The sequence below is a fragment of the Perna viridis genome, chromosome 4 (genome assembly GCF_037379345.1).
Source record: "Perna viridis isolate PV_CMFRI_1.1 ecotype Kerala chromosome 4, ASM3737934v1, whole genome shotgun sequence".
Taxonomy (NCBI): Eukaryota; Metazoa; Mollusca; class Bivalvia; order Mytilida; family Mytilidae; genus Perna; species Perna viridis.
Genome location: NC_142448.1, coordinates 25,023,931 through 25,040,873, shown reverse-complemented (window position 1 = coordinate 25,040,873; position 16,943 = coordinate 25,023,931). Strand labels below are relative to the sequence as shown.

At 31.6% G+C, this 16,943-nt stretch overlaps 1 protein-coding gene across 1 annotated transcript; it reads right to left on the bottom strand.

Moving 5' to 3' along the window:
* Positions 1-369: 369 nt before the first annotated feature.
* LOC148619450 (uncharacterized) lies at positions 370-16,493 on the bottom strand. Its single transcript, XM_088579339.1, has 5 exons — positions 16,429-16,493; positions 15,297-15,453; positions 12,527-12,799; positions 9,329-10,330; positions 370-8,385 (listed from the first exon to the last, which is right to left on the bottom strand). Exons 2-5 carry the CDS (start codon positions 15,382-15,384, stop codon positions 8,156-8,158), a joined length of 1,593 nt encoding a protein of 530 aa, XP_088435465.1. The 5' UTR covers positions 15,385-15,453; positions 16,429-16,493; the 3' UTR covers positions 370-8,155.
* Positions 16,494-16,943: the final 450 nt, after the last annotated feature.

The following is a 16,943-nucleotide window of genomic DNA, read 5'->3' as shown; positions in this document are numbered from 1 at the left end:
GATACATTCCAACTGCTTTTTTATATTCATAAGCCAAGTACTGCAGATGATATAGCCTAAACTGCTAAATAAATGAGGTTAAGCTGTCTGTTAACACCACCTTTTGAATCAACTTGAAGAATACATTAGAGGCTGTAACAGGGTAAAGGAAACTTCCAATAAGCTTAACAGCTAAGAAAAGACAACTCCATTGCGAAATTTAATTTTAGTCCTATAGCTATAGGAAAACAAGAGGACAGGCTTCGACAGATTACCTAACTACATTAACTCACTTTTTAAAACTGGTATCCAGAACTAAATGAGTTAACAATGTTTACTAATAAACAACAGCAATTTATTGTGGTCTTATATAAAAATAAAATTCACAGAGAAAATCAACCAATTTAATCATTTAAAGTTCATTTGTAAGGTGTCTACATTTAAGCAAAGATTTGTTCAGATCTAACGCATATTTTCATTGTATTATGCATATATCTACATCTATAAGGTACACGGTGACTTTTTGTAGATGATACATGGAAAATCAAGGAATGTACATTACATAATTCAATTTGATGATGTGAAAATACACTATGGCTCAACACAAATATACAGTATTGTTAATATATACATGGAATTATCAACAAATCAAAACAAGAAACAGAGGCCTATAACATAAAATCTTATATTGGTTGGTTAAAAGGTTTCAGTTATTTTGACATTATATATTGAGGGTCATAGATGTAATTGTGTAATTGACGTTGTTTTGATAAATTAAACATTGCTTCCAATTTTTGACAATGTTATAAGATATAAACAATTCAGGACAGTTAACACTTCAAGAAAAGCAAAGCAAATTTTAAGAAACTCAAATATCAGGTCATATTCAAATCAAATAAATCTGCAAATGAATTGAATAAAAAAAATCTATGTTATACAAAGAACACTAACCAATCAGAAGGCTTTTTACAAATAAGATAAACTTATGGAGAATAAACACATTTTTTTTCATTTAAAAAATTCCCTTTAAAGGATTTTATAACCACTTTATGTAAACCCATAGTCTCCACTACTTTGAATTAGAGAATCAAGCAAAACCTGTGGGTCAAGGAAAATATTTCAACATAATGAATACATCTGATTATAATGCGAAATCATAAAAAAATGCAATTTTAGTTTAAAAAATGTACACATAACAAACTTGATACGAAAATACAAAATACATGTGTTACGTTGAATAGCACTTAAAAGACACTGAATTAATTTAATTTAAAGGAGTTCAGAGTTCAATGTCCGCAAGAGGTAGACAGATGATTCTAGTATATGAAAGTTTGCTCTATATTTGAAGCTAGAAAAACATAAGTTATGATGTAGGAGATGGGCAACACTGATACCAGCTCAGCACTTTTCTGTCAGACAGTTAAAATGCACCTAGTTTTTTTTTAAAATTTACATCATGAAGATTTCATGTTGTACGTTTTATAATGGTATTAACCAATTTTCAGGTAAAATGCTCCTACACAACACTTAACACCTGACAGACAGACAGACGGATACACTAAATGATATTTTTTATGTGGTACACTACAATTTTGGGACTTAAAAATATGTCACTCTTAAGTTTGCACTAGATTTTTGAGAGCTGGAAAAAATTGCTTCCTGATTAGAAAATGTAACATGAAAATTGGCAAATAATTTTATTTGCCTACTTAGAGGCTAGTGGAAAAAATATACTTAACTAGAATATACCTTCAAATATGAAAGCATTACCAGGTAACCTCATATATAATGTCTTCCCACATATAAAACACAACATTAACCCAATGCTAGTATTTATATACAGAACAGTAATTAATTAATCTAAACAAATTTTTCACCCACAAAAATGAATTTACATATCATGTTATCAGATCTTTAATCCCCAGATCACACAGTAAACCAAAACTACTTAATTTGATTCCTTGGTATTTGAACAATTTTGAAATTGTCTGTGCTCACCAAGTATATAACCAATAATTTGGGCAGTTTGTGAAGCGCATAACTTGGACAAATAATGATAAATATACATTTTAAAATTTAATTTCTGCTTGGTTCATACTGATTCCTACTCAAAATGTTGTTTAGTTTTGGATAATGTTGGAGTTGAAGCACTGAATGCTGACCATCACTGCTAATGATTTCATAGTACCAAATAAATTTTTGCATAATAATATAACCAACCAATCAGATGTCTTGTTACAATCAAACTAAATTACCTAACCGTTATAATATATAAATTAACCATTCGATGTTCAGCTACTGTAACTGTGAAGGATATGCCCTTGTTGTAAATGATAAAAGACTTTAATGGTAAAAAAAACAATGCTATTTGCAATTATGTCAATCCTTGAAAAAGATTAAATTGTCAAAATTGTGCAAACTTGACAACCTATGTGAAGAACACTTCAACTTTGATTACATCTACTCTGAACAAGCAACTAAAACAATTTTACAATATAAATGCATTATGTATAAGTGCATTGAATCATTAAAAACATTTTACTTGAACAATACACAACTTTCTGCTAAAGCTACATTAGAATTCTCTCTCTTTATTTAATGACAATAAATGTATTTACCACTATTGAGTTAAAAAGTAAGCGAACTAGTCAAGCATTAAATACTTTCCCTCTCTTGAGTTTCTAGTATAATGTAAGCTGTGAATTATTTCTAACAATATCTTGTATGATTGAGCACTAAAAATGGGATTATAGGATATATATATAATTTCATAACACAGTCAACTACATGTACAATGTATCTATATAAAAATAGTCATTCATTTTTGAATTGACAGTCCCATGTTATAATAGTTAATTTGCATAAACAGAATATGAAGAGGGCTAATATTAAAAAAATATATAGAAATCTTATTTCACATTCAATATCTGCATAGTGTGTATAAACTGCAGTTTGAACATCAAACTCCTTGCTAATATTAAAATTCTTAAATAGTCAACCACTCAGTGAAACCTGTCTTAACCCAAGATTAAACCAGAAATCTTAAATCTACACATAAGTATCAAATCGTATGAAGACCCTCCACAAAAGTATCAAATCTTATGGAGACTCTATACATACATATCAAATCCTATGGAGACCCTATACATACGTATCAAATTTTATGAAGACCCAACACAATTTTCTTCTTAAGATTTACAGATAGCATCCTGGTAACCCTTAAATTTTGATATAGTATCTTGCATCTGAAAGTTATAGCATCACTTTTGTATTGGATCCTATGAGAAGTTCATTTTGAATAGCATCCTGGTAATAAATATAGCATCAGAGTAATGTGATGCTATACTGCCCAGGGGAGATCACTCCCTATACAAGAGTATCAAATCTTATAAAGACCCTATACATAAGTACCAACATATTTGGAACATGTGTAAACCAAAGACCTTAAACAAGCAAATCCTTCAGTCTAGAAGGTATTTGGATTTAATCCTCCAGTCCAAATGGATTAGATAGGGTTCACAGTACTAACAATAGGTCTTAGAAATGAGATGTTGAAATCTCCAAACTTAACTATTGAACCAAGACAGAATAGATACTGTCCATACTCCTTTCTGATAAAAAAAAAATGGAACAAAATGGTTAAGCACAGCTTTTAAAAAGCAAATATACTTTGATAAGTCAACAAGATTTTTCTGGTTTATAACTTCCAAATATACCAGGGAATGACTCCAAAGGGAAGGCAGAAATGTAACATTAATAAATCAATTCTAAAAACTGTACAATGGCAATCTATAATTGATGTTAAAAAATCTTATTTACAAATTAACACTTTCAACATAAACAAAACAATATCTATACATGTTATAATGAAGTCTGTTTTATAGTATTTCCGTTCTTAGATTATTCTATATACAATGGTAATTATTCATCTAATAATCTCCATAATGCTCAAAATAATCCAAAAAAGATAAGGCTAACTCTAAACTCACACTGTAAATTACATCCAAACATTGATACATAAGATATTGTTGAAGTTGGAATATTATAAGTTATATTTTAAATATTTTGAGGTCAATTAAACAAAAAATGTAATGTAAATTTAATTGTACCATGTTTAAGCTCTACAGTCAAAACACACTATTCTACTTAAGGTAAAATTTCAGAATCCTTATGTTTGTTGCTTTAATGGATACTTTCAAATTGAAAAAAAAAAACAACTGAAACCTGATTGGCTGATCAGAAAGGTCAACTGAACAAAAGTTGAAATGGAATGTTGTTAGCCCCTATATGTAATGACAATCAGTAGATCTATTTTCAATAATATTGTGTAAACACTCCCATGGATTATCTCCCATATTCAATATATTAGCTAATTCAGCTATTTCCATTTAGCAAAATACAACAAACATATGTAGAATGGTGTATTTATAAAAGAAATGGAAGGAAAAGTGAGCTTCTTTTATTCACAGTTAGTGAGTGGATGTGACCAAACCAACCTGGTTGGTATGCCAACTAGCTAAACAAAATACTTAAGTCTTAGATCGTTCTCTACTCTCACCAAAGTCTGGAATAAATGAAATCAATACAATTCAGATTTTTGTTCAGACTTTATCTTTTTGAAGGCTATGACCAAAGCTTCAAAAATTTTGTGTACAAATACAATATCACAACCAAACAAAATTTCAACCGTTTATATGTATAGTTAATTGGTCGTTGGTTTTCAGACATGATTTTACGAGGTCTACAAACAAAGCAGGAATAGGCAAAATCAGAAGTAAATATACAGTAAAAAATTAATCGTTACAGTAAAATCCAGATTTGAAATAGCAGAATTCTGCTAAAAAGCGGAAAAAAATCATGTCTGGGCTTTTGGGTAAAAATAATTTAATTCTTTAGCATGATTATATAATAATTGAAATGTAAATGGCCCAACCTAGTAATATAAAAATCAAAGGCTTCAAATAAAATCTTATTTTGCATATCATACCAAAAATACGTTTCAGCTTAGTTCTGTACAGTGATAAATTTTGTTAATGCTCACCACACCTAAACCTGAAATCTAGGATCCACAATATTCTTCAGGTACTTAATAAGGTTTTATTTGGTACTCAAGGTATGCAAAACACTACCTCCTTTCCTAACCCATCATAAGGATGATACACAATATTTATAATATTAAAACCCCATTTGTAATTTACATGCATAATAGAATTCTTGTGGTGGAAATTTATGACACTATACAACACATTTTCTGTAAAATAATAATATAATTCAAATCACAACCAAATAACACAATACCAACCTGTTCTTGGGTTCAAGAAATCACAAAATTCTTTTCATTAGAAATAAGATGCCCATTTGTAAATGGCAGTACTATACCATTTGTTCACATAATTCACTAATTAGCAGTATCATAGGCAACTTTTCTACAAGCATCCTATCGGAAAACAAAGGAAATCTAAATGCTACTTAACCCTGGTTTAAAAAGGGAAATATATACGGTAAATACTTTTTCTCAAAAAGTCTGAAACTGTCACAGAAATCTATTGCTAGAATTTTTTTTCATAAATAGCTAAAAATAAAACTTTCATCAAATTAACCAATTTAAACACACAAGATTTCTCTCTATAAATTTAAATTAGCACAGTGCTTAGTTGCATAGCACAGAATATTTGGCTTTTCCTATGGTACCTCAGTATCAATAATTCCATTGTAACCAAGTTTATTACATGTACCTAAAACACTGATTAGCTATCACCTACTTTCGGACTATATGACAAGAGAATGTTTACTCTTGCAAAGAATTTTTACCATTGCATGCACATATTTTTTGCTTTATTACAGGACCTTAAGCACTCGAAGTACAGAACATGTGGAATGCTTGCAATCAACAAGGCACTTTACTGTTAAAAAATGATACACAAGGGAGATAATCAGATATACATTTTTGGGAAATAAATGGGAGCAATAAGCCATTAGGCCAAATATCCCATTTTTAAAGTTGTAAATAGAAGGAAAACATGCCATAAAATTTCAAAAAGAATTGTATTTTCCAAAAGATGCAAAAAAATGAAAGAGAAATATACAAATACTCCATTATACAAATTTGTAACCATAAAATACATGTATATAAGGTGAACATTTGTTATGAAGAAAAAAACATACAAACAAAGCATGTATATAATTGTGAAAAATTCTTATCAATGTTAACAAAATAAAAGGTAAAGAAATAACATTTGGTGATAAATGACAATTACTAAAAATGATTTGTATAAAAGTAAAGTAACAAAGAAGTCAACAAATCATATACATGTATGAAACAGGAATGTTCACAATCAGGACGAACAATTTATACATTATACATATCAAGTGCATGTATTCTTCTGAGTAATAATTTTAAACTATGTGTATGATTACTACTCCAAATAAAAATCAGGTAATATCAGTCATGGGGTGGTGCATATAATAACCTTAATGACTTTAGATAAGATTTTATTGAAACACATGTACAGATATTTGTGCATGCAAAAGTTGTTTTAAACATCACAAAATGTGCTATTACTTACTATACCAAACCACAATCTTTTGAAAAATTATGCTAAATGTGTTTTTAAGATGATTTTAATATGCTTTCAGTGTTCTAAGATTTTTCAGAAATTGAGGTTTCCCTGGGAAAAATCCATATAAAATTAACCTTTCCACAGTCAATGACTGCTTTCCTAACAAAACAAATCCTTACAGCATATGAAGTTTTCAACTTGCCACGGGAAAGTGTAGCTAAGAACCTAACTTTCCCTGACCCAAATTTCACCTGCCCCAGGTAACAGGAAATAGGAACCCTAGAACACTGGCTTTCAAAATAAAACTTATTGTGTAAAATCTCAATTTTTCATAAAAAGGAATGGGATTTTTATTTAAGTAACTGAATACTTGGGAATGTCTCTAGAGATGAAAAACAGCATTAACAAAACAATGTGGCTATGGGTTATCGAGAGACACATGTATATTCAAGATTATTAGAAGTCTTTATTTCATTGAGTAATACATGCACAAAATAAATCTTTCTTAGCAACCTTTACCCAACCAATCATTGGCATGAAGTTGCACACATTGTAATGCCACTTGTAAAGGATATTGATATTGAACAGCACCCAAAATTGCTAACAACCAATACCCTATCTATATAAGGCATCACACTAAATTTGAAACAAATTCATCCTTTGGGAACTGAGATTTTTGTAATCAAAATTTTCTCCATCATTAAACAAAAAAATGGCAAGCCCCATAAAACAGAAAGTTGATATCATACAGCACCCAAAATCACTTACAACATATGCCTGATATATATGAAGACACATACCAAATTTGAAATAAATCCACCCAATGGAATTCTAAGCCAAGATAATTGCAAAGAAATTCAGATCAACTTGTTGAGTCAGAGTTAGAAATAGTAGCCTGCCCACCAGCCCGTGACTGACTATTTTTTCGCAGGGCTGGCTCATTTTAGCAAAAATTTATATAGCCATATAGTAAATATATTGAAAAATGGTATTCAGGACTGGCTAGAATGTGAGTGAGTTTCTTGCCCTGGTTGAGTGGGGGTATGAAAATACTAAATAGACATACAAACAAAAAAACTGTCCTTCAAATACTGATTGTTCCTAAGACATTTGTAAAAAGAATACAAATGTGCCAACCCCTGCCTGATTAATTTACGGAGTAGAATCCATTTCTGCAATAATGAAGTTTCATTTATGTTTCATCAACATATTTCTACAACAGCATTTTTGGTTTTACCAAAATCATTCCTAAGGGACTACAATCTACTGTAATTATGAGATAATAATAAATCTGAATTTTCAAACAGGTATGAGGATTTTTTCAATGGATATTCTAACATCTATATTATGGATGTTCTACTGTACAAATTATCAAAAACTAGCCCTCAGTTTGCTTATCTGTCAATTCCCACAAAAAACAACATTAACAAGACTGCAGTGTCATAAATAACTGCAGTTCTTTGATCATAATAGTAGCCACCTATCCAGCATAGGTGGCTAAATTATAGCATATCGATTATTTTACAAACGCTACATACAAGTTGTCTACTTACATGTACATACAATTCAAATAACACATTTTGATGAAATTGCCTATAAAATATATTGTACTATATTCACGATGAAGTCATAGGGAAGCCATCTGTTGATGAAGGTGCCTTTTCTTGCATTGTCTCCGTACGGGTCGCTGAAGACATTTGGTCGGCTACTTGACAATAATGTTTGTTCTTTATATGTTCCACTAAAGCATTGGTGTCAGCACATTCTTCTGAACATAAAACACATTGGATAACATTGATTGGGAATGGTAATCTTCCTTGCACTAGCTGACTTGCTGGTATTAAAGCTGGAAAAAAAATTAAAAGCTTGTTTTTAATACAAATCATGTTGATCTCACTCTCTTTTTCAATTTTTGATAAAAAAATCTTAATGGGATTCTATACAACCAGTGTTCTCCCCTGGCCATTACAGCGCTGTACTTTGCAGTGCTATAATTTCTTAGCACTGTGCTATCAGTAATTAATTCTAGTTAGAATGCACTATGGGCACTGTGCCATAATTTTAGAGGAAGGCCACAAGAGCTGTGCTATAACAGTAAGCACTGTGCTATTAAAAATTATGGGGAGAACATTGACAACTATCCACCTTTTCCATGTTAAATAAAACAAAATAGAACATATCAAGTAGATAAACATGGGATATGATCAAATTTAAAGAAAACTGTTTCCAATCCTTTCTTGTGTGAAGTCTTCGCTGACTAAAATTAAACGACAGATTTTATATGTTTTATATGTTACATAGATTTTTATATTTTACACTTTTTTTTTACCAAAAAACACAACAAAAATTCAATAACTCAAAAAGAATAAATAAAGAATCATCATGTAAGAGTATGCAGATCTTCAGAATGCAATAATCGTACCTTGTAAATAGTTTTTGAGATATGGTGCAAAATCTGAATGAAACACCCCTTATTTGTGTTACAAAGTCCTATAACTTGAAAAATTTCAATCTAATTTTCACAAAATAAGTATACAGACCATTTGACTATCATAAGAAACAAAATTTTAAATTGCTCTCAAGTTACGGTACAACATGTTTATAATGAGCAGATGGACGCCCATAATACGTCCTGTCAAAATCTTGATGTAAAACAAGAAAAAATCATTTCACAACTGAACACAATCGTTTGATTGTTACAAGTAATTTAACTGTCATAATAGCTTTTGACTGTTGTATGACTGACTCCAAGGCAGATCAGATTAAACAGAAACAATCATTAGCCATACCTGGAGGGGCAGTATTTTTACTGTCAACAATTTCTTCTGTTTTTATGGGGACAATATAATGCGTCTCTTCTGCCTTTATAGGGACTGTATACTGTCCATCTTCAGTTTTAACTGGGACAGTGTATTGGGTTGCATCAGCTTCGACCTTTTTTACAGCCTCTTCATAGGTGGGTAAATGGGATGTTATACTTGAAGGTGTCTCAGTCTTTTGCAATTCTTGAGATCGGTCGGGGTTTTGACTGCTTTCATAACCCAATAGATTGCTGACAGCTGTAGAAGATTCTATTGATCCAGCTTCTATCAATGCAGCTTTTTCTGCTTCGGTTTTTGTAACATTAAAAATGCTATAATTAGCAGATTTCAACTCATCATCCCCATCAGATTTTGCTATCTCACTGTTTTCAGATCTAGGCTGTACATTGAATATATTGTAACTTTCATAAGCCGATTGGCTGTTTTCACCACTATTCCCTTCCTCTCTAGATTGACCCTCACCCTGAACTTCAGCAACTTTATTTACGTAAGGAATGCCAGAAAGACAATATGTTGTTTGATCGCCAGGTATTGTATACAAATATTGCACATTGGATGTCCCAACACCTTGCTCAGCTTGGGACAGATTATTTGCATGAACATCCAACATATTTTGCATGTTGGCATTTTCTACAAGCCAAGCTGAAGCTGACTGAGCAAACTCAGCTGGAATTTGAGCACCATTTTCTGCTTGTAGCAACTTTGCAATCTGTGTATAGGATAGCTGGTCTTTTGTTTCTCCTGCAGGGACCTGGTATGCTTGATCTGCTGAAGTAGATGGAATGTTGAACTGTTCTGCTGAGGAGTTTAGTAGGTGTTGGTATGCCTGGTGCATCATTTGACTGTTCAGGCTAACAGGGTATGGCTGTTTATTGGCTACTACTTCAGTTTTGACTGTTGCTGGGGTGACAGCCTGATGTGTAGTATTAATATTGATTGTTGCTTGTTCAACATGTCTGTCTTTCAGAACTGAAATATAATATAATATTTTTTAAAGATTATTGCATATTCAAAATTAAGTACAACATATTAATAATGCAAGCTATAATTATGTTTTAGATTCATACATCAGTATTATAATTGAATTGAAAACATGGTTACACCTTGCTAGAACTCTAAACACATCTACATGAGAATGTTTAGTATTAGTGCAGGTGAAAATGTTTAACAATGTTCCAAAACTTAATATCAGAAGTAAAACAAGATGTCAAAGAGGCAGCAACCCAAATTTTCCTGCATCACTATGTTTGCCCCTGTAAGTTGGTTGACCAATGTCAAATCAATGATTATTATTTTGTCAATCTAAACATTATATTAAATTTTGACAAGGTTCCAAGTCCCATTTCTGCAACAAAAATTACCACCAGTTGGAAACGAAAAACTTACATTGATGAAAACCTTTGTGAAAAGACCTTTATTTTGTGATCTCAAACATATTAAAATTTGAAAGCAATTGGCTAAATACTTTTCATGGTCATTGAAAGGACAATGTTCAAATGTCCCCATTTTTAAGACAAAAATGGCCACCCTTGGGCAATCAAATTAAAATAATTAGACCTTTCAATTGTTCTACTCGGTCACTGTAAGTAGGATCTAACAACATTCCATTCTACTTTCTGTTCAGATGACCTTTTCAGAATCCCTGTTTACCCTTGATAATAATGCTTTAAAAAATTTGATTGGCTGATCAGAAGGGTCATCAGAACAGAAAGTAGAATGGAGTGTACATGTACATGCAGTGACTGAATGGAACAATGGATAATTTTAATTAGATGGTCCACTTGGAATTGAAAAAAAAAACACATATTTGTGAAAATAAAACTTGACCTTTATTTTGTCATTCTCAACATCATAGTAAAATTTGAAAGCAATCAGCTCAGTACTTTTCAAGTTACTGAACAGGCAGTTTGGCAGCCACCCTACTGCCTAGCAACAGTATACACCCAAACTTATAAAAGAGTTTTCCCTTTGAAAAATCTGGTAAACTAAAACAGTTCTAAGATCATTCTTAAAGAGACTTATACATGTACATGTATATGTTAAAGTCCATAACCAAATATGGCACATCACTTTTAAAATAACAATTCATGAATACATGTATACACGTTCAAATGTATGTACATCTTCATAAAGTGATATAACACTGGATGATATTAAAAAAGAAAGTACAGAAAAAGAATTCAGTTCTGAAAAATCAATACTGCACTAACAGTGTAAGGTATTCTACCTATTAGTTCTGTACTTGAATTAGAACTACAGGTCTGATTGTACAAACAAAAACTTATTTGCCAGTGTTATTCTCTAAAAAAATCAGGAATAATTGCATAATAATACAATAATATGTATTTTTTTATTGTTAGATAAGAAAAATCAACACTGAATTTCTAAAGTGAATATAGTTACTAATTAAGAAAATCATGATGGCATGCAAGACTATTCAGAATCTTTTTCCTACAGACATTTCTTTGGTTTTAAAGGTAATAACACAGTCACCTGTAGCATTCATGAAGATATACAAGTCAGTCAATTTCCTAGCAATATGCATATCTCCCACAACATTGCAGTTGTCTTACATTCTATTTACATGTAGTAACAGCATAAACCAATAAGTAACAAAAGGAAGATTTGTGGGCAATCTTTTATCTGATAGACAGACTGATAAATACATTTTATGTATGGATATATATGTACATGTGTACAGTGTTCTAGCTACATGTAGACCTTCAGATTTGTCAAATTAATTAGTACATGTAGTACATGTATATACATTTACAGTACTGGAAAAAATAGTTTCTTGCAAAGTTTTTTTTTATAAATATGTAGGGAAGGCTTGGGTGACCCTGTTTATCAAATTTTAATCTGGGTACTTTGAAAGTTTGAAAAGCAACATTGGAAGGGTAGAGGTGCAGGTCTTGGAGGGATGGGAGGAGTGTCCTCCATTTTCATCTAGTAAGAACATTGATATACACTTCGTTCTTTTTCTGTAAGTATTATTGTCTGATTCCTAGTGTGGCAAAGTGGCCAGGGCAATGCTAATAAAAATCAAGACTTTGTCAAACCTGATTTGGATAATGAATTTTACAATATATGTATTTTATTTTACTCAAACTTCCACATGTACATTTTGTCTAATTGAAAACAAAAAAAAACTGAACTAATAATTACCTGCAACAGTTTTTGTACCAGTAGGTGTTGGTCTTTTCTTTTCAACATCCACACTTTTACTTCTTGGTTTTTTCTTCTCTCTGTCACGCCCTTCAGCATTTTTGCACCATGCCTGGTTCCTATGTTGACTGTATGAGCCTGAGTGAGCAAAACGCTTGCCACACCATTCACATTCAAATGGTTTCTCTCCAGTGTGGAGACGTTCGTGTTCAGTTCTGTGATGTTTGTGTTTGAAAGCTTTACCACAAGTACTGCAAGCATATTTACGTTCACCTGAAAAATATTAAATGTAAAATTCAATGTCTTTATGTAAACAAGTAACAACCTGATGAAAGTGTATTTTGTAGATGTATATAGAGAATAGCACTGCACTGAATAAACATAAAACCAATATACAGTATATGTAGGGTGAGCCTAAAAATTGTGGAAAAATGTAACGTTTTCCTATGTTTAGTACAGGAAGTGCACAGTGGGTATGTCTGTACAATATCACAGAACTTCAAAAGAGTCTTTAGTGCAAAAACTTTTATTTTGACCTGAAGCCACTTTCTGTGCAAGAAACTTTAAATCATCATAATTTTTTAAATATCACAATTAAATTTATAAGGAGTGCATATATGTACATGTGAACCTACCGATCGGTAGGTCATTTCTATCACAATGCGAATCTTTCTACAGTTCAGTGGGAACAGAAAATCCAATACTTTTTGAACATGGATCCAAATAGAATGTATATCACCATTTTATGGACAGCCAATCATTTTCTAATGCACAATTAATTTGACAAATACTGAAACAAGTCTAAATTTGTAAACAAATTTAAAAAACTACCATTTTTTATGCAAAATATCAGTTACCTCCCTTAAAACTTCCTAATTTTTTTTTAACATTTCCTTAATTTCAACAGTACAGTATATTTCCTAAGTTTTGTTTGCAATATTATAGGAAATACTACTCCTTTAAAATGGTGATGATTTTAGAAATTCAATAACAGCATTCTTTAATATTTGTCACATTTCCCCAAATATTTTACCTCATGGTAAGCAATTCAAGAAAAAAGGGTTTCCAAACTTCACACCCTTCATTACACAGGATAATGCATCATACCACAAGATACTTTGTGAGTCTCCATGAGAATATGATTATGAAAATTAGGGTAACAACAAAATTACTGAACAATATTCTGATTCAGTCAATTGCAAACACAAATCTAGCAAAATATATGTACATGTAGATGTAACACCACCGGTGCAAGTACAGTAATACTGCAATGGTCTTGACTTGGTACTAGCATTTCAAACAAAATGGTGATTAAATTTAGGTTTTACAGTGTGCTACACCTCTCTCTTAAACTCTTTCATTGCAGCGTGAATATACTAGTGGTGGTTAAATAGCATTTGCATGCTATGGCATCATAATCTGTAAATCAGGGGTCACATCAGCACAAAGAACAATTTACAAAAAAAAAAAATCATTAGGCCAAACAAAAAAATGTCTAGATTCTCAGGCCACCATGGCATTAAAACTTTACTGGAATATGAAATGTGGCAAGAAATAAGAGCCATCTCTCCGTCACGAGACATACTTTATCAGGGGTATTATAGTATACATATATTTTTGCTTTCAATGATCAATGTTAAATAACAGCCTCATTAGCATCGTATTTTTTACCTTTCTGTCAAGCACACAGATGAATCTGTTAACTAATTAAAAGCTGATTCCGAACTGGATATAAAAATTTTAGGAAGAGATATGAAATTTCCAGATTTTACCGTGATAAAAATCGCAGATGAAGCAGGATGTTTAGGGATGCGGCGGTGCCTGAGAACCTAGCATATTTTTTTGATTAGCCTTAATAATTATTTTAGAAGAAATTAAGTATTTATTGACAAAGGACTGATATCTAAAAAAGAATTTTCTAAGAGACCTATTAAGACACATACGTGTATCCTGATACCCCTGATTCAGGATTCTGTTCCGCAGACATTTATGGCATTCAAGGAAATCAGAGCAATAAGTCCTTGCTCTAGCCTGGCGAATCAATTGTGAATATAAACACCATATAGAAGAGATGAAAGTATACTGCTGAACAGGTAAGGGAAACTAACGATATCAAAATTAAATTAAAGTTGTCTCTTATATAATAATTATTGGTGCTGAGATGACCATTGATCACTGTTGTCAAATTCGAGAAGTACAACAAAAGATGCAAAACAAGCTGTTTCTGTAGTCTCCTTTACCTCAAGCTCTGGTGGGTATATTTAAGGTAACCAAAATATAGTCAATAATGAATGAGAGAACTCATGATTCATACATGTAACTAGATAAAGAGAGATATTTCAATTAGAATTTTCAGCATACACTTGTAGTTTTTCAAGGAAACAAATTCTACAAACAATACATATGAAGTTTTCCATGAACTTCACACATAATTTACTTGTTATCCCAACCACCCCCCCCCCCCAAAAAAAAAAGAAAAAAAAAAAAGAAAAACATAATGGAAAAAAACCCAAATCTCCCGTTTTTAAAAAAAAAAAAAAACCCACTTTATCACATGTATGAGAGTGTGACTGTCAGTGACTGCGTATTACATGTACATTTAAATATAATCAAAAGCAGTTTGAGTGTTCAAATAGAATAATTGATACAGAAAGCATTGAAACATTTAAAAACAGTTCCTGTTTATATCAAACATGTACACCTATTCTCTACTGAAACTGAACAAAATACATATAAATTATCTTTTTGAGCTAAATGGTAACACATGTACCTGGATCTTCTTTTGGTTTTCTTCGTTTGACACTTCTCTGAATGCCTTGAGTTTGAACCTCCTGTTCCATATTTACATGTATTGGCATTTACAATTCTATATCGGCTACTCCAACAAAGAATATATTCTGCAGCCAATGCATCACAGCATTACAAGTCTGTAAAACAATGATTTATACCATACAATTATTTTTAAAAATACAGGACATAATGAAAAATATGTCTTTGTGTATATTAGCATTGACAAGTAAGAACTTACAGTAGAAAATTACCAATATGTAATTCAATGTACATGAACACACATGCAATTAACAGTTGCTCATGTACAAAATAATGTACCCCCATAAAAATGCATGTGACAAATCCAATGCTTTTCAGTGTGTGCTGAAAGAGTTTTATCCACCAAAAACAGATCATTGAAAACTGTTGCTCAGAGCTACATGTAAGTGTTCCATTTCAAATTCTCTGACAAATTCAAAATAAACATGCTCTAAGCATTTGAGATTAAGTATTAAATGGTCACTAGCCATTTTTATCTGAAGAAACACTGTGTACATGCATGCACATTTATAGAAAATAAATATATATTCTTATGAATGAGAAACCCTTACACACCTGTCAACACCATCAAAGATGTCCACATCAATAGTTCTTTAATGTACATTATTTATTGGGCAACATTAATCCCTAAATTTGTAAAAAAAAAAAATACTGTGCATGCCCCTGACTTGTATATATGTATATTAATTTAACACTTAACTACTTCTATGTAGTCTTATTTAAGATTGGACAATACAATGAGCACTGAATGGATAACTCTCAACAACATATTTTCACATTTCCAACACATCAAATGAAGTTATTTGGGCAATTACATAAATATATTTAAATCTCCAAACATAAGCATGTTGAATGAAAACTAACTGAATGCATCTGCACAAAAAAAGTGAAGAAAAAGTCCAGGATATGGTGAATCCATTCTTTTCATTAGTGCATGCAAGTTACGCCATCTGATTTTCGTGGGAATATGTCCATTTGTCCCCTAAAATACCTGTAAAAGGGGCAAAGTAACATATGATCAATGTTTATACTATACTACAGTACTTATGAATGGACATTTAATGCATTTTTACCTGGATCACAGGTGAGAAAATACAAAAAGAAGCTTTGGTCGCCTCGAAGCGGAAGTCAGATGAAGCGCTAATTAAATTTTAAACGATGACGGACAAGAGTAGTTTTCCGTATAAATGACAACATGTTTCCAAACAAAAGCAAGCTCAGAAAATGAGAATTGTCCTATATTGAAAATTAACGCAAGCTCAGAAAATGAGAATTGTTCTATATTGAAAAATAACGTTTAAGTATTAGTGAACTCCGTGACTAATTAAGTTAAAATACCCTTGACATCTCAACTGTCAGCTGAAACTGTGCTGCAAAGGCCAAGGTTCACTAGAGATTATGATACCATGCCAGTTAACCAGTAGATGAAACTATGTTCCGAACTGAATACAGAAAATTAGAGAATGGCAACATATATGTTTTAATAATTGAAGATAAACGAGACATTATTAGTTTTCTGTGTTTAAACATAGACCCGTAATTAAATTTAATTAGGCAGTGGCAATTTAGCCCACGTGATTTTGCCGGC

Bases quoted from the DNA above. Each gene is read 5' to 3' on its own strand.
- LOC148619450 (XM_088579339.1), bottom strand. From the start codon at position 15,384: ATGCCAATACATGTAAATATGGAACAGGAGGTTCAAACTCAAGGCATT. The intron at 12,800-15,296 runs GTACATGTGTTA...AATATTTTTCAG, and splicing joins AAAACCAAAAGAAGATCCAG to GTGAACGTAAATATGCTTGC. The intron at 10,331-12,526 runs GTAATTATTAGT...ATTATATTTCAG, and splicing joins TGGTACAAAAACTGTTGCAG to TTCTGAAAGACAGACATGTT.